Raw genomic sequence first — 17979 nt, forward strand, 5'->3', positions numbered from 1 at the left:
CCAGGTCTGTATTGGTCAGACTAGAACCACCCTGGTACCAGAATAGAAGACCAGGTCTGTATTAGTCAGACTAGAACCACCCTGGTACCAGACTAGAAGACCAGGTCTGTATTGGTCAGACTAGAACCACCCTGGTACCAGGCTAGAAGACCAGCTCTGTATTGGTCAGACTAGAACCACCCTGGTACCAGACTAGAACCACCCTGGTACCAGACTAGAAGACCAGGTCTGTATTGGCCAGACTAGAACCACCCTGGTACCAGATTAGAACCACCCTGGTACCAGACTAGAAGACCAGGTCTGTATTGGTCAGACTAGAACCACCCTGGTACCAGACTAGAACCACCCTGGCACCAGGCTAGAAGACCAGGTCTGTATTGGTCAGACTAGAACCACCCTGGTACCAGACTAGAAGTCCAGGTCTGTATTGGTCAGACTAGAACCACCCTGGTACCAGACTAGAAGACCAGGTCTGTATTGGTCAGACTAGAACCACCCTGGTACCAGGCTAGAAGACCAGGTCTGTATTGGTCAGACTAGAACCACCCTGGTACCAGGCTAGAAGACCAGGTCTGTATTGGTCAGACTAGAACCACCCTGGCACCAGGCTAGAAGACCAGGTCTGTATTGGTCAGACTAGAACCACCCTGGTACCAGACTAGAACCACCCTGGTACCAGGTTAGAAGACCAGGTCTGTATTGGTCAGACTAGAACCACCCTGGTACCAGGCTAGAAGACCAGGTCTGTATTGGTCAGACTAGAAACACCCTGACACCAGGCTAGAAGACCAGGTCTGTATTGGTCAGACTAGAACCACCCTGACACCAGACTAGAAGACCAGGTCTGTATTGGTCAGACTAGAACCACCCTGGTACCAGGCTAGAAGACCAGGTCTGTATTGGTCAGACTAGAACCACCCTGGCACCAGACTAGAAGACCAGGTCTGTATTGGTCAGACTAGAACCACCCTGGCACCAGACTAGAAGACCAGGTCTGTATTGGTCAGACTAGAACTACCCTGGCACCAGACTAGAAGACCAGGTCTGTATTGGTCAGACTAGAACCACCCTGGTACCAGACTAGAAGACCAGGTCTGTATTGGTCAGACTAGAAGACCAGGTCTGTATTGGTCAGACTAGAACCACCCTGGTACCAGGCTAGAAGACCAGGTCTGTATTGGTCAGACTAGAACCACCCTGGTACCAGGCTAGAAGACCAGGTCTGTATTGGTCAGACTAGAACCACCCTGGTACCAGACTAGAAGACCAGGTCTGTATTGGTCAGACTAGAACCACCCTGGTACCAGGCTAGAAGACCAGGTCTGTATTGGTCAGACTAGAACCACCCTGGTACCAGATTAGAAGACCAGGTCTGTATTGGTCAGACTAGAACCACCCTGGTACCAGGCTAGAAGACCAGGTCTGTATTGGTCAGACTAGAACCACCCTGGTACCAGACTAGAAGACCAGGTCTGTATTGGTCAGACTAGAACCACCCTGGTACCAGGCTAGAAGACCAGGTCTGTATTGGTCAGACTAGAACCACCCTGGTACCAGACTAGAAGACCAGGTCTGTATTGGTCAGACTAGAACCACCCTGGTACCAGGCTAGAAGACCAGGTCTGTATTGGTCAGACTAGAACCACCCTGGCACCAGGCTAGAAGACCAGGTCTGTATTGGTCAGACTAGAACCACCCTGGTACCAGGCTAGAAGACCAGGTCTGTATTGGTCAGACTAGAACCACCCTGGTACCAGGCTAGAAGACCAGGTCTGTATTGGTCAGACTAGAACCACCCTGGTACCAGGCTAGAAGACCAGGTCTGTATTGGTCAGACTAGAACCACCCTGGTACCAGGCTAGAAGACCAGGTCTGTATTGGTCAGACTAGAACCACCCTGGTACCAGGCTAGAAGACCAGGTCTGTATTGGTCAGACTAGAACCACCCTGGTACCAGACTAGAAGACCAGGTCTGTATTGGTCAGACTAGAACCACCCTGGTACCAGGCTAGAAGACCAGGTCTGTATTGGTCAGACTAGAACCACCCTGGTACCAGACTAGAAGACCAGGTCTGTATTGGTCAGACTAGAACCACCCTGGTACCAGACTAGAAGACCAGGTCTGTATTGGTCAGACTAGAACCACCCTGGCACCAGACTAGAACCACCCTGGTACCAGGCTAGAACCACCCTGGTACCAGACTAGAAGACCAGGTCTGTATTGGTCAGACTAGAACCACCCTGGCACCAGACTAGAAGACCAGGTCTGTATTGGTCAGACTAGAACCACCCTGGTACCAGACTAGAAGACCAGGTCTGTATTGGTCAGACTAGAACCACCCTGGTACCAGACTAGAAGACCAGGTCTGTATTGGTCAGACTAGAACCACCCTGGTACCAGACTAGAACCACCCTGGTACCAGACTAGAAGACCAGGTCTGTATTGGTCAGACTAGAACCACCCTGGTACCAGGCTAGAAGACCAGGTCTGTATTGGTCAGACTAGAACCACCCTGGTACCAGACTAGAACCACCCTGGTACCAGACTAGAACCACCCTGGTACCAGACTAGAACCACCCTGGTACCAGACTAGAAGACCAGGTCTGTATTGGTCAGACTAGAACCACTCTGGTACCAGACTAGAAGACCAGGTCTGTATTGGTCAGACTAGAACCACCCTGGTACCAGACTAGAAGACCAGGTCTGTATTGGTCAGACTAGAACCACCCTGGTACCAGACTAGAAGACCAGGTCTGTATTGGTCAGACTAGAACCACCCTGGTACCAGGCTAGAAGACCAGGTCTGTATTGGTCAGACTAGAACCACCCTGGTACCAGACTAGAAGACCAGGTCTGTATTGGTCAGACTAGAACCACCCTGGTACCAGACTAGAAGACCAGGTCTGTATTGGTCAGACTAGAACCACCCTGGTACCAGACTAGAACCACCCTGGCACCAGGCTAGAAGACCAGGTCTGTATTGGTCAGACTAGAACCACCCTGGTACCAGACTAGAAGACCAGGTCTGTATTGGTCAGACTAGAACCACCCTGGTACCAGACTAGAACCACCCTGGTACCAGGCTAGAAGACCAGGTCTGTATTGGTCAGACTAGAACCACCCTGGTACCAGACTAGAAGACCAGGTCTGTATTGGTCAGACTAGAACCACCCTGGCACCAGACTAGAACCACCCTGGCACCAGACTAGAACCACCCTGGCACCAGGCTAGAATACCAGGTCTGTATTGGTCAGACTAGAACCACCCTGGCACCAGGCTAGAATACCAGGTCTGTATTGGTCAGACTGTTCAAACATTTCCCAAGGCATTAACTTGATTTACACAGTTAAAAACCAAGTTGTTTTATTTACAAAGCTCTATTTTGAATGTTGTATGATCTCTGTGTTATTGAGTAGATTTGATACGACTCTGTGTCTCCATCAAACTGTATTTTACTGTGCGTCTCTTAGCCAATCAAACATCCTATTGAAATAACAATCAACTTCATTTATGTCACAATCGTTACTGTATGTCACAATCTAGCTCTTTACAAATAAATGTGTTTTCTTCCGTTCACCACTGTCCTCTTGTTCATCCATTTAACCGCAATTACCAGGGTTGTGTCCCAAATGACCCCCCTAGTCTCTAGGTAGTTAGCTACGACCAGGACCCATAGTGAATAGGGTGCCTTAGGTAGTTAACTACGACCAGGACCCATAGTGAATAGGGTTCCCTAGGTAGTTAACTACGACCAGGACCCATAGTGAATAGGGTGCCCTAGGTAGTTAACTACGACCAGGACCCATAGTGAATAGGGTGCCTTAGGTAGTTAACTACGACCAGGACCCATAGTGAATAGGGTGCCCTAGGTAGTTAACTACGACCAGGACCCATAGTGAATAGGGTGCCTTAGGTAGTTAACTACGACCAGGACCCATAGTGAATAGGGTGCCTTAGGTAGTTAACTACGACCAGGACACATAGTGAATAGGGTGCCTTAGGTAGTTAACTACGACCAGGACACATAGTGAATAGGGTGCCTTAGGTAGTTAACTACGACCAGGACACATAGTGAATAGGGTGCCCTAGGTAGTTAACTACGACCAGGACACATAGTGAATAGGGTGCCCTAGGTAGTTAACTACGACCAGGACCCATAGTGAATATGGTGCCCTAGGTAGTTAACTACGACCAGGACCCATAGTGAGTAGGGTGCCCTAGGTAGTTAACTACGACCAGGACCCATAGTGAATAGGGTGCCTTAGGTAGTTAACTACGACCAGGACACATAGTGAATAGGGTGCCCTAGGTAGTTAACTACGACCAGGACCCATAGTGAATAGGGTGCCCTGAGTAGTTAACTACGACCAGGACCCATAGTGAATAGGGTGCCCTAGGTAGTTAACTACGACCAGGACCCATAGTGAATAGGGTGCCTTAGGTAGTTAACTACGACCAGGACCCATAGTGAATAGGGTGCCCTAGGTAGTTAACTACGACCGGGACCCATAGTGAATAGGGTGCCTTAGGTAGTTAACTACGACCGGGACCCATAGTGAATAGGGTGCCTTAGGTAAACTACGACCAGGACCCATAGTGAATAGGGTGCCCTAGGTAGTTAACTACGACCAGGACCCATAGTGAATAGGGTGCCCTAGGTAGTTAGCTACGACCAGGACCCATAGTGAATAGGGTGCCCTAGGTAGTTAACTACGACCAGGACCCATAGTGAATAGTGTGCCCTAGGTAGTTAACTACGACCAGGACCCATAGTGAATAGTGTGCCCTAGGTAGTTAACTACGACCAGGACACATAGTGAATAGGGTGCCTTAGGTAGTTAACTACGACCAGGACCCATAGTGAATAGGGTGCCTTAGGTAGTTAACTACGACCAGGACCCATAGTGAATAGAGTGCCTTAGGTAGTTAACTACGACCAGGACCCATAGTGAATAGAGTGCCTTAGGTAGTTAACTACGACCAGGACACATAGTGAATAGGGTGCCTTAGGTAGTTAACTACGACCAGGACACATAGTGAATAGGGTGCCTTAGGTAGTTAACTACGACCAGGACACATAGTGAATAGGGTGCCCTAGGTAGTTAACTACGACCAGGACCCATAGTGAATAGGGTGCCCTAGGTAGTTAACTACGACCAGGACCCATAGTGAATATGGTGCCCTAGGTAGTTAACTACGACCAGGACCCATAGTGAATAGGGTGCCTTAGGTAGTTAACTACGACCAGGACCCATAGTGAATAGGGTGCCCTAGGTAGTTAACTACGACCAGGACCCATAGTGAATAGGGTGCCTTAGGTAGTTAACTACGACCAGGACCCATAGTGAATAGGGTGCCTTAGGTAGTTAACTACGACCAGGACACATAGTGAATAGGGTGCCTTAGGTAGTTAACTACGACCAGGACACATAGTGAATAGGGTGCCCTAGGTAGTTAACTACGACCAGGATCCATAGTGAATAGGGTGCCTTAGGTAGTTAACTACGACCAGGACCCATAGTGAATAGGGTGCCTTAGGTAGTTAACTACGACCAGGACACATAGTGAATAGGGTGCCTTAGGTAGTTAACTACGACCAGGACACATAGTGAATAGGGTGCCTTAGGTAGTTAACTACGACCAGGACACATAGTGAATAGGGTGCCCTAGGTAGTTAACTACGACCAGGACACATAGTGAATAGGGTGCCCTAGGTAGTTAACTACGACCAGGACCCATAGTGAATATGGTGCCCTAGGTAGTTAACTTCGACCAGGACCCATAGTGAGTAGGGTGCCCTAGGTAGTTAACTACGACCAGGACCCATAGTGAATAGGGTGCCTTAGGTAGTTAACTATGACCAGGACCCATAGTGAATAGGGTGCCCTAGGTAGTTAACTACGACCGGGACCCATAGTGAATAGGGTGCCTTAGGTAGTTAACTACGACCGGGACCCATAGTGAATAGGGTGCCTTAGGTAGTTAACTACGACCAGGACCCATAGTGAATAGGGTGCCCTAGGTAGTTAACTACGACCAGGACCCATAGTGAATAGGGTGCCCTAGGTAGTTAACTACGACCAGGACACATAGTGAATAGGGTGCCCTAGGTAGTTAACTACGACCAGGATCCATAGTGAATAGGGTGCCTTAGGTAGTTAACTACGACCAGGACCCATAGTGAATAGTGTGCCCTAGGTAGTTAACTACGACCAGGACACATAGTGAATAGGGTACCCTAGGTAGTTAACTACGACCAGGACCCATAGTGAATAGGGTGCCCTAGGTAGTTAACTACGACCAGGACCCATAGTGAATAGGGTGCCTTAGGTAGTTAACTACGACCAGGACTCATAGTGAATACGGTGCCCTAGGTAGTTAACTACGACCAGGACCCATAGTGAATATGGTGCCTTAGGTAGTTAGCTACGACCAGGACCCATAGTGAATAGGGTGCCCTAGGTAGTTAACTACAACCAGGACCCATAGTGAATAGGGTGCCCTAGGTAGTTAACTACGACCAGGACCCATAGTGAATAGGGTGCCTTAGGTAGTTAACTACGACCAGGACACATAGTGAATAGGGTGCCCTAGGTAGTTAACTACGACCGGGACCCATAGTGAATATGGTGCCCTAGGTAGTTAACTACGACCAGGACCCATAGTGAATAGGGTGCCTTAGGTAGTTAACTACGACCAGGACCCATGGTGAATAGGGTGCCCTAGGTAGTTAACTACGACCAGGACCCATAGTGAATAGGGTGCCTTAGGTAGTTAACTACGACCAGGACCCATAGTGAATATGGTGCCTTAGGTAGTTAGCAACGACCAGGACCCAGAGTGAATAGGGTGCCCTAGGTAGTTAACTACGACCAGGACCCATAGTGAATAGGGTGCCTTAGGTAGTTAACTACGACCAGGACCCATGGTGAATAGAGTGCCCTAGGTAGTTAACTACGACCAGGACCCATAGTGAATAGGGTGCCTTAGGTAGTTAACTACGACCGGGACCCATAGTGAATAGGGTGCCCTAGGTAGTTAACTACGACCAGGACACATAGTGAATAGGGTGCCCTAGGTAGTTAACTACGACCGGGACCCATAGTGAATACGGTGCCCTAGGTAGTTAACTACGACCGGGACCCATAGTGAATAGGGTTCCCTAGGTAGTTAACTACGACCAGGACCCATAGTGAATAGGGTGCCCTAGGTAGTTAACTACGACCAGGACCCATAGTGAATAGGGTGCCTTAGGTAGTTAACTACGACCAGGACCCATAGTGAATAGTGTGCCCTAGGTAGTTAACTACGACCAGGACCCATGGTGAATAGGGTGCCCTAGGTAGTTAGCTACGACCAGGACCCATAGTGAATAGGGTGCCCTAGGTAGTTAACTATGACCGGGACCCATAGTGAATAGTTTGCCCTAGGTAGTTTTCTACGACCAGGACCCATAGTGAATAGTGTGCCCTAGGTAGTTAATATACGACCAGGACCCATAGTGAATAGTGTGCCCTAGGTAGTTAATATACGACCAGGACCCATATTGAATAGAGTGCCATTTGGGACAGTCTAGATTAGAGGTCGGCCGATTAATTGTGGCCGATTTCAAGTTTTCATAACAATCGGTAATCTGCATTTTTGGACGCCGATTACATTGCACTCCACGAGGAGACTGCGTGGCAGGCTGACCACTTGTTACGCGAGTGCAGCAAGGAGCCAAGGTAAGTTTCTAGCTAGCATTAAACTTATCTTATAAAAAAACAGTCAATCTTAACACAACCACTAGTTAACTACACATGGTTGATGATATTACTAGTTTATCTAGCTTGTCCTGCGTTGCATATAACCACTAGTTAACTACACATGGTTGATGATATTACTAGGTTAACTAGCGTGTCCTGCGTTGCATATAATCACTAGTTAACTACACATGGTTGATGATATTACTAGTTTATCTAGCGTGTCCTGCGTTGCATATAATCACTAGTTAACTACACATGGTTGATGATATTACTAGTTTATCTAGCGTGTCCTGCGTTGCATATAACCACTAGTTAACTACACATGGTTGATGATATTACTAGTTTATCTAGCGTGTCCTGCGTTGCATATAACCACTAGTTAACTACACATGGTTGATGATATTACTAGTTTATCTAGCGTGTCCTGCGTTGCATATAATCACTAGTTAACTACACATGGTTGATGATATTACTAGTTTATCTAGCGTGTCCTGCGTTGCATATAATCACTAGTTAACTACACATGGTTGATGATATTACTAGTTTATCTAGCGTGTCCTGCGTTGCATATAATCACTAGTTAACTACACATGGTTGATGATATTACTAGTTTATCTAGCGTGTCCTGCGTTGCATATAATCACTAGTTAACTACACATGGTTGATGATATTACTAGTTTATCTAGCGTGTCCTGCGTTGCATATAATCACTAGTTAACTACACATGGTTGATGATATTACTAGTTTATCTAGCGTGTCCTGCGCTGCATATAATCACTAGTTAACTACACATGGTTGATGATATTACTAGGTTATCTAGCGTGTCCTGCGTTGCATATAATCACTAGTTAACTACACATGGTTGATGATATTACTAGTTTATCTAGCGTGTCCTGCGTTGCATATAATCACTAGTTAACTACACATGGTTGATGATATTGCTAGTTTATCTAGCGTGTCCTGCGTTGCATATAATCACTAGTTAACTACACATGGTTGATGATATTGCTAGTTTATCTAGCGTGTCCTGCGTTGCATATAATCACTAGTTAACTACACATGGTTGATGATATTACTAGTTTATCTAGCGTGTCCTGCGTTGCATATAATCACTAGTTAACTACACATGGTTGATGATATTACTAGGTTATCTAGCGTGTCCTGCGTTGCATATAATCACTAGTTAACTACACATGGTTGATGATATTACTAGTTTATCTAGCGTGTCCTGCGTTGCATATAATCACTAGTTAACTACACATGGTTGATGATATTACTAGTTTATCTAGCGTGTCCTGCGTTGCATATAATCACTAGTTAACTACACATGGTTGATGATATTACTAGTTTATCTAGCGTGTCCTGCGTTGCATATAATCACTAGTTAACTACACATGGTTGATGATATTACTAGTTTATCTAGCGTGTCCTGCGTTGCATATAATCACTAGTTAACTACACATGGTTGATGATATTACTAGTTTATCTAGCGTGTCCTGCGTTGCATATAATCACTAGTTAACTACACATGGTTGATGATATTGCTAGTTTATCTAGCGTGTCCTGCGTTGCATATAATCACTAGTTAACTACACATGGTTGATGATATTACTAGTTTATCTAGCGTGTCCTGCGCTGCATATAATCAATACGGTGCCTGTTAATTTATCATCGAATCACAGCCAACTTGGTCCCGTGTGGCTCAGTTGGTAGAGCATGGCGCTTGCAACGCCAGGGTTGTGGGTTCAATTCCCACGGGGGGACCAGGGTTCAATTTCCACGGGGGGACCAGGATGAATATGTATGAACTTTCCAATTTGTAAGTCGCTCTGGATAAGAGCGTCTGCTAAATGACTTAAATGTAAATGTTAAATGAACTTTGCCAGACAGGTGGTGATTTAACAAAAGCTCATTCACGGAAAAAGCACAATCGTTGCACCAATGAACCTAACCATAAACATCAACACCTTTCTTAAAATCAATACACAAGTATATATGTTTAAACCTGCATATTTAGTTAAAAGAAATTAATGTTTGCTGGCAATATTAACTAGGAAAATTGTGTTGCTTCTCTTGCGTTCAGTGCAAGCAGAGTCAGGGTAGATGCAGCAGTTTGGGCCATCTGGCTCGTTGTGAAATGTGTGAAGATCATTTCTTCCTAACAAAGACCGTAATTAATTTGCCAGAATTGTACATAATTATGACATAACATTGAATGTTTTGCAATGTAACAGCAATATTTAGACTGATGGATGCCACCCGTTCGATAAAACCCGGAACGGTTCCGTATTTCACTGAAAGAATAAACGTTTTGTTTTCGAATTGGTGGTTTCCGGACTGGACCATATTAATGACCTAAGGCTTCGTATTTCTGTGTGTTATTATGTTATAATTAAGTCTATGATTTGATAGAGCAGTCTGACTGAGCGGTGGTAGGCACCAGCAGGCTTGTAAGCATTCATTCAAACAGCACTTTCCTGCGTTTTGCCAGCAGCTCTTCGCTGTGCTTCAAGCATTGAGCTGTTTATGACTTCAAGCCTATCAACTCCCGAGATTAGGCTGGCAATACTATAGTGCCTATAAGAACATCCAATAGTCAAAGGTATGTGAAATACAAAAGGTATAGAGAGAAATAGTCCTATAATTCCTATAATAACTACAACCTAAAACTTCTTACCTGGGAATATTGAAGACTCATGTTTAAAGGAACCATCAGCTTTCATATGTTCTCATGTTCTGAGCAAGGAACTGAAACGTTGGCTTTCTTACATGGCACATATTGCACTTTTACTTTCTTCTCCAACACTTTGTTTTTGCATTATTTAAACCACATTGAACATGTTTCATTATTTATTTGAGACTAAATATATTTTATGTATTATATTAAGTGCAAATAAAGGTGTTTGTTCAGTATTGTTGTAATTGTCATTATTTCAAATATATATAAAAATCAGATGATTAATCGGTTTCGGCTTTTTTTGGTCCTCCAATAAATCGGTATCGGCGTTGAAAAATCCTAATCGGTCGACCTCTAGTCCATAGTCATGTTTTGAAGATACAGGCCGTTGACTATCCTGAAATACAAAGTCTATTGATACCTGAAAGACAAACTTTCTCTCCATGCTGCTATGCTGTTTGTTGCTACTTGGTTGTCTGCAAAATGTTTCATGTTTTACTTTTTGATGACCGTTTAAAACTCTGCATTTATCACAGATACCAACTTTTTCACCCCAGACGCTTTATTCTGACGTGGTTCTCCAGGACCTCCAACAGCCGAAGCTAAGTAGTAACATTAACACTATGCCATTTAATTACAGTCGCTGTTCTCATAATATACAGGAAAACTATCGCCTTATGCTGAGGATAGTCGTGTTGCAAGCCCAGCTTCTAGAGGCACGGTACCCGCAGCCGGACAACTTTCTCAAGGCTTCTGGAGACACGGTCCCCGCAGCCGGACAACTTTCTCATGGCTTCTGGAGGCACGGTCCCCGCAGCCGGACAACATTCTCATGGCTTCTGGAAGCACGGTACCCGCAGCCGGACAACTTTCTCAAGGCTTCTGGAGGCATGGTCCCCGCAGCCGGACAACATTCTCATGGCTTCTTCAAGCACGGTAATCGCAGCCGGACAACTTTCTCAAGGCTTCTGGAACACAGTCCCCGCAGCCGGACAACTTTCTCAAGGCTTCTGGAAAGAAATGCTGTAGGAATGCTCAACCGTTGTTGCTCATTCAGCCGAAATAAACTTTCAACCGATTCTCCCCATTAAGCAGCGAGGTCTCTCCTTCACCTGTTACGGGATCTGAACCGCCAAAGCCTCCCACCATTAGCTCTGACAAATTGAAAACCCTAGTCATTGGTGACTCCATTACCCGCAGTATTAGACTTAAAACGAATCATCCAGCGATCATACACTGTTACCCAGGGGGTAGGGCTACTGATGTAAAGGCTAGTCTGAAGAGGGTGCTGGCTTACGGTCAGATTCCGAGCAGTTGCCATACCAGGTGGTGATGCTCTCGATGGTGCAGCTGTAGAACCTTTTGAGGATCTGGGGACCCATGCCAATTATTTTCAGTCTCCTGAGGGGGTAAAGGTTTTGTCGTGTCCTCTTCACGACTGTCTTGGTATGTTTGGACCTTGTTTGAACTTCAAACTCTTGACCCACTCCACTACAGCCGGGCGATGTTAATGGGGGCTTGTTCGGCCCTCCTTTTCCTGTAGTCCACGATCAGCTCCTTAGTTTTGTTCACGTTGAGAGAGAGGTTGTTGTCCTGGCACCACACTGTCAGTTCTCTGACCTCCTCCCTATAGGCGATCTCATCGTTGTCGGTGATCAGGCCTACCACTATTGCGTCGTCAGCAAATTTAATGATGGTGTTGGAGTCGTGTTTGGCCACTCAGTCGTGGGTGAACAGGGAATACAGAAGGGGACTAAGTACACACCCCTGAGGGGCCCCAGTGTTAAGGATCAGAGGAGCAGATGTGTTGTTGCGTACTCTTACCACCTGGGGGCGGCCTGTCAGGAAGTCCAGGATCCAGTTGCAGAGGGAGGTGTTTAGTCCCAGGGTCCTTAGCTTAGTGATGAGCTTTGTGGCCACTATGGTGTTGAACGCTGAGCTGTAGTCAATGAACAGCATTCTCATATAGGTGTTCCTTTTGTCCAGGTGTGAAAGGGCAGTGTGGAGTGCAATTGGGATTGCTTTATCTGTTGGGGCGGTATGCGAATTGTAGTGGTTCCAGGGTGTCCAGATGCTGTTGATGTGAGCCATGACCAGTTTTCAAAGCACTTCATGGCTACCTACATGAGTGCCACGAGGCGGTAATCATTTAGGCAGGTTACCTTCGCTTCCTTGGGCACAGGGACTATGGTGTTCTTGAAACATGTAGGTATTACAGACTCGGTCAGGGAGAGGTTGAAAATGTCAGTGAAGACACTTGACAGTTGGTCAGCGCATGCTTTGAGTACACATCCTGGTAATCCGTCTGGCCCAGCGGCTTTGAATGTTGACCTGTTTAAAGGTTTTGTTCACATCGGCATGGCCTCAAAGCGAGCATGCGTCACTGGGCAGCTCGCGTCTGGGTTTCCCATTGTAGTCTGTAATAGTTTTCAAGCCCTGCCACATGTGACGAGCGTCAGAGCCGGTGTAGTTGGATTCAATCTCAATCCTGTATTGAGCTTTGCCTGTTTGATGGTTCGTCTGAAGGGCATAGCGGGATTTCTTATAAGCCTCCGGATTAGTCTCCCGCTCCTTGAAAGCGGCAGCTCTAGCCTTTTAGCTCGATGCTGTTGCCTGTAATCCATGGCTTCTGGTTGGGATATGTACGTACAGTCACTGTGTGGACGACATCATCGATGCACTTATTGATGAAGCCGATGACTGAGGTTGGTATATTCCTCAATGCCATCGGATGAATCCCGCAACATATTCCAGTCTGTGCTAGCAAAACAGTCCTGTAGCGTAGCATTCGCGTCATCTGACCACTTCCGTATTGAGCGAGTCATTGGTACTTCCTGCTTTAGTTTTAGCTTGTAAGCAGGAATCAGGAGGATAGAATTATGGTCAGATTTGCCAAATGGAGGGAGAGCTTTGTACGCATCTCTGTGTGTGGAGCACAAGTGGTATAGGATTTTCCCCCCCCTGATTGCATGTGACATGCTGGTAGAAATTTGGTAAAATTGATTTAAGTTTGCCTGCATTAAAGTCCCCGGCCACTAGGTGCGCCGCTTCTGGGTGAGTATTTTCTTCTTTTGATTATGGTCTTATAGAGTTGGTTAAGAGCGGTCTTCGTGCCAGCTTCGTTTTGTGGTGGTAAATAGATGGCTACGAATAATACAGGTGAGAACTCTCTTGGTAGATAGTGGGGTCACTACAGCTTATTATAAGGTACTCTACCTCAGGCGAGCAATAGCTCGAGACTTCTTTAATATTAGACACCAGCTGTTATTGACAAAAAGACACATACAACCCTCGTCTTACCAGAGGTAGCGTCTCTGTTCTGCCAGTACAAGGAAAATCCTGCGAGCTCTATATTGTCTGCATCTTCGTTCAGACACGTCTTGGTGAAACATAAAATGTTACAGTTTTTAATGTCAAGCAGGATATCCTTCTCATCGGACTCGTTAAAGGAAAACGTTTATTCCAGTCCGCGGTGTGAGGTGGTGTTTTTTGCAAGCAGAAAATGTAGAAGGCCGTGTCGTACCTCCTCTGTTTCCCGTACACACCAGTAGGGGTCAGCCAGTTACCCCATTCATGCAGAGCCCAGATGTTTGGTAGACACTCCAGCTCCCTGCACATTCTGACGAAGTTAGAGGGGTTCTCGTTTACCAGCACTCTCCATTTAGCCAATTCACTCTTGTCACAGAGATCGGTTATTCTGGTTAATTCAGACTGACTGTATCTGTTGTTCTTGATGCTGTTCAGTAAAGTACTCTCTTCCTCTTTAGGCACGACTAGAAGTACACCCGACTCCTCAAACGTTTCCCTCACGGCACAGATTCTAAATGCGACGTCCCCTGGAACGGGGGAACCCAGTTTCTTCCTGTCAGTGGCGAAGATAGGAGGTCTCGTCTCCGGCGGCTGTTTCACAAATCCCAGTCCAAAATTCGGTGAGCGCCGAAAAGATTTAAAAAGATCAAGCCATTCCCTTGAGAAATCTGCCGGTTCCACCAGACCACCGGGAAACACATAAGCATTCGGCATGAAACCACTCGTACCGCTTCGTTTCAACAACAACACTTCATAGTCGAAGGCTAACCTGTCAGGTAGGTTGGAGTGCCCACTGATCGCAGGTGCAGAGGTGCCTTTATCCACACACCTCGTCAAACTATCTACAGGGAGTTTATGTCTCGTACCAGCAGCTAGTATGACCGTCGCGGCCTCCTTCCAGTGTCTCAGAGCCGTATTCATCCTCTGGTCGTTTTATTCTCTCATTTACAATAATGTTATTCTGAAGCAAAGTCCACATCAACAATGTCAAATTGTTATTGTTTTGATGTGTCGTCATACGAGCAGGAAGGTCAAGGGCGTATAGAAGAAGACCTGTGTTTCCGGTTTGTTCTGTTACTACGCCACCTACTGTTGTGGATGACTGATCTTACCAAAGCCTCTATCAACGCAGTTCATGATGGTGATTAAAGTGGGGTGAAGGTTCGAGTTCAGGAAAGTGATTGATGTTTGTGGTTAGTATTTTTTGGGGCAAACAGATACTGTAAACTTTTTATAAGATGACAAATGAATTGATTTGTGCGATTAAATTACAATTGAAGGGTAAACTGTTTTATTCACAAACACAACAACTCACTGTCTACTTTTCAAGTCCAAGAAGAGAAGAGGTTTTGAAACGTTGAATTCAGTAGTATAAATTCTACATTCAGTTTAGAGTGACACGATGACATCACACAGTAGGCAGTATAAGATGAACCGTGTCCCCAGGTTCAACTGGCCGCTGGTGGACGAGATAGAAGACAACAAGGGACAAATATGTCTTTTAACTTGTCAAATAACTATTAAAACCATAGATATAGATACTATAGAAACCATAGATATAGATAATATAGAAACCATAGATATAGATAATATAGAAACCATAGATATAGATAATATAGAAACCATAGATATAGATAATATAGAAGTGCTTGAACAGCGCAAACATGAGGGATTTTAAACAATGTCGAGGACAAATAAAAAGCAAAAGATAATGACATAATGTTGGTCTCTTATTTTCTCTCTAGTCATGTACAAGAGCAGCATATTGTCAGCGTCTCAAATGGCTCCCCGTTCTCTAGGGTCATAGGGATTTTAGACGCAGGCATTGACCTCCTGTATCCAGTCAATTAGTTTGGGAACCAGATCATGTAGACGGCTGCTGCCAACCAGAGCCTCTGTCTCATTATGATACAGTACCTTCATTATCGGCTGCTGCCAACCTGCCAAGCAGAGCCTCTGTCTCATTATGATACAGTACCTTCATTATCGGCTGCTGCCAACTTGACAGGCAGAGCCTTTGTGTCTTCAATATATACTGGCAGTGTCCTAAAAGCAAATATGTCCTTCTAAGCAGAGTTTAAACACAGAGGGGCATTATATAAACCATCTCCATTGGCGATAGTACCTTCATGAGACAGTACCTTCATTATGAGACAGTACCTTCATTATGAGACAGTACCTTCATTATGATACAGTACAGTACCTTCATTATGAGACAGTACCTTCATTATGAGACAGTACCTTCATTATGAGACAGTACCTTCATTATGAGACAGTACCTTCATTATGAGACAGTACCTTCATTATGAGACAGTACAGTACCTTCATTATGAAACAGTACCTTCATTATGAGACAGTACCTTCATTATGAGACAGTACAGTACCTTCATTATGAAACAGTACCTTCATTATGAGACAGTACAGTCTGTGTTTTCTAAGTCTGTGTTTTCTAATCATGCGTCTCAAATGGCACCCTATTCCCTATGTAGTGCACTACTTTTGACTAGGGCCTATAGGGTAGTGCACCACAGAGGGAATAGGGTGACAGTTGTCCACATTAGTCAGTTCAGGATGTTTATTATCTTCCTCTATTCGTTGTTCTCAGGAGGAACGACCTCCATCAGCAGCTGGAGGTGCATGGTGATTGGCCCTGCAGGGGAGGAGAGAGGTTAAAGGTCAGATTGGACCAATCAGGCTAATTAAAAGGTTAATAAAGGTGACATCAGCCCAATCACAGCATGACCTATAGGCTCTGTGACCTTCTGAGTTGAACTCCACAATGACTGGAATTATCTAAAGGGGAAGAGCTCCAGTACCCTCACTGAGGAATAAAACATTTTGATACATAAAAAAGACCCAAGTTGCAGAAGATAATAGTGGCTACCTCCCAAATGGCACCCTATACCCTATATTATAGTGCACTATCTTTCACCAGGGACCATAGGGTAGTTCAATACACAGGGAATATGGTGCTATTTGGGACACAGACAGTGTTGTCTTGAAGTGCACTACAAAGGGAATAAGGGTCCATTTTGGGATAAAGGCTCTCTCCAACACTCCAGTGTCAACATCTCTGAGCAGTGGGTAGTGACTCACTCATGACCCTGCGCGTCCAGCTGAACTTGCGGTGAACGAAGGGGAAGTAGAGCAGCAGACCACTGAGGATGAAGATGGTACAGTAGAGATACTCCAGCTCTGGCTTGTCTATGATAGGTGCTAGGACCAGGTAGCAGGACACTATCACCACCAGCACTGCTATGGGCATGGGACACTGTTGGGGGACAACCAGGACATAACCACGTGTCAGTCTCACAGGAGGGATCTGGGACAGTATTGCTCTTAAAACAGGTTTAAGGGACTCTGGGATTCAGACAAACATCAAAGCGGTTACCACCCCACTTGCTGTGGTAAACCAGCTGAGGGACGTGGCTGGAGAAATGGAACCACTCTATTTTATAGACAGAGATAATGGATACTGGATCCATGAGCTCAACATGATAGTTGTAACTATGTTCTTCCAATAGCCAAGAGATGAACAGGACTTGGATGTATGGCAATGTGAATCTAGTCTTACCTTGACGGGCCTCTCGAGATCCTTCCTGGTGAAGCGCATGACGATGAGAGCGAGAGCTGTGAGGCCGTAGAAAGCCCACTGGGCGAAACTGAAGTAGTTGATCAGGGTGTTGATGTCTGCTGGGATAATGTAGAATACGGCCAGAATACCCTACAATCACAACCACAGGGTAAACTGAAGCAGCACATTTAACTTCTTTGGGCTGCAGGGGCAGTATTGAGTAGCCTGGATAAAAGGTGCCCATTTCAAATGGCCTCGTACTCAATTCTTGCTCGTACAATATGCATATTATTATTACTATTGGATAGAACACACTCTCAAGTTTCTAAAACCGTTTGAATTATATCTGTGAGTAAAACAGAACTCATTTTGCAGCAAACTTCCTGTCAGAAAGTGAAAAATCTTAAATCGAGGGTTCTGTTCCAGGGCCTGCCTATAAATGTGCTTTATATCTCTTAGTATACATGCACTTTATACGCCTTCCACTAGATGTCAATAGGTTTTGAGAGGTGAAATGGGGTTTCTAGGTATTTCTATGGTCAAAAGAGATAGCTTGGAATGACATGACACCATAATTCTTCTGTTCAGGAAGCGCATAAAGGTCACCAGTATTGGCTTCTGAAAAGCATTCGTTATAGATGTCTGATATCTCCGGCTTTGATTTTATTTGATA

General features: G+C 45.5%; 3 protein-coding genes across 14 annotated transcripts in view; all 3 read right to left on the reverse strand.

Moving 5' to 3' along the window:
- Positions 1-11253: 11253 nt before the first annotated feature.
- Positions 11254-14784, reverse strand: LOC129839254 (acyl-coenzyme A diphosphatase NUDT19-like). Its single transcript, XM_055906562.1, has 2 exons — positions 13864-14784; positions 11254-11348 (listed from the first exon to the last, which is right to left on the reverse strand). The coding sequence occupies exons 1-2, from the start codon at positions 14651-14653 to the stop codon at positions 11254-11256; spliced, it is 885 nt and encodes a 294-aa protein (XP_055762537.1). The 5' UTR covers positions 14654-14784.
- Positions 14785-15006: 222 nt separating this feature from the next.
- The window catches only part of LOC129839162 (b(0,+)-type amino acid transporter 1-like), a 350362-nt gene continuing 347389 nt past the window's right edge, over positions 15007-17979 (reverse strand). The window contains exon 16 of the mRNA XM_055906452.1: positions 15007-15892. The gene's annotated coding sequence lies outside the window, so the exon portion shown is untranslated. The remainder of the gene's footprint in view (positions 15893-17979) is intronic.
- LOC129839159 (b(0,+)-type amino acid transporter 1-like) overlaps positions 15007-17979 on the reverse strand; it is a 98920-nt gene continuing 95947 nt past the window's right edge. For 4 of the 12 annotated variants that reach the window (XM_055906444.1, XM_055906443.1, XM_055906442.1 and 1 more), the window contains 3 exons: positions 17307-17456; positions 16829-17003; positions 15007-16382 (listed from right to left, as the gene is read on the reverse strand). In XM_055906444.1, coding sequence (XP_055762419.1) covers positions 16321-16382; positions 16829-17003; positions 17307-17456 — 387 coding nt within the window. In that variant the 3' untranslated portion in view covers positions 15007-16320. The remainder of the gene's footprint in view (positions 16383-16828; positions 17004-17306; positions 17457-17979) is intronic. The other 8 variants (XR_008756998.1, XR_008756991.1, XR_008756992.1 and 5 more) reach the window with 8 other exon arrangements.

This window comes from Salvelinus fontinalis, chromosome 40, assembly GCF_029448725.1.
Source record: "Salvelinus fontinalis isolate EN_2023a chromosome 40, ASM2944872v1, whole genome shotgun sequence".
NCBI classification, from domain to species: Eukaryota; Metazoa; Chordata; class Actinopteri; order Salmoniformes; family Salmonidae; genus Salvelinus; species Salvelinus fontinalis.

What these genes read in the sequence shown, in the direction of transcription:
- LOC129839254 (XM_055906562.1), bottom strand. Translation starts at nt 14,653, where the DNA reads ATGAATACGGCTCTGAGACACTGGAAGGAGGCCGCGACGGTCATACTA. An exon ending in TAAACGTTTTCCTTTAACGA is followed by an intron (nt 11,349 to 13,863) that starts GTCCGATGAGAA and finishes CCGTGCTTGAAG; the next exon opens with AAGCCATGAGAATGTTGTCC.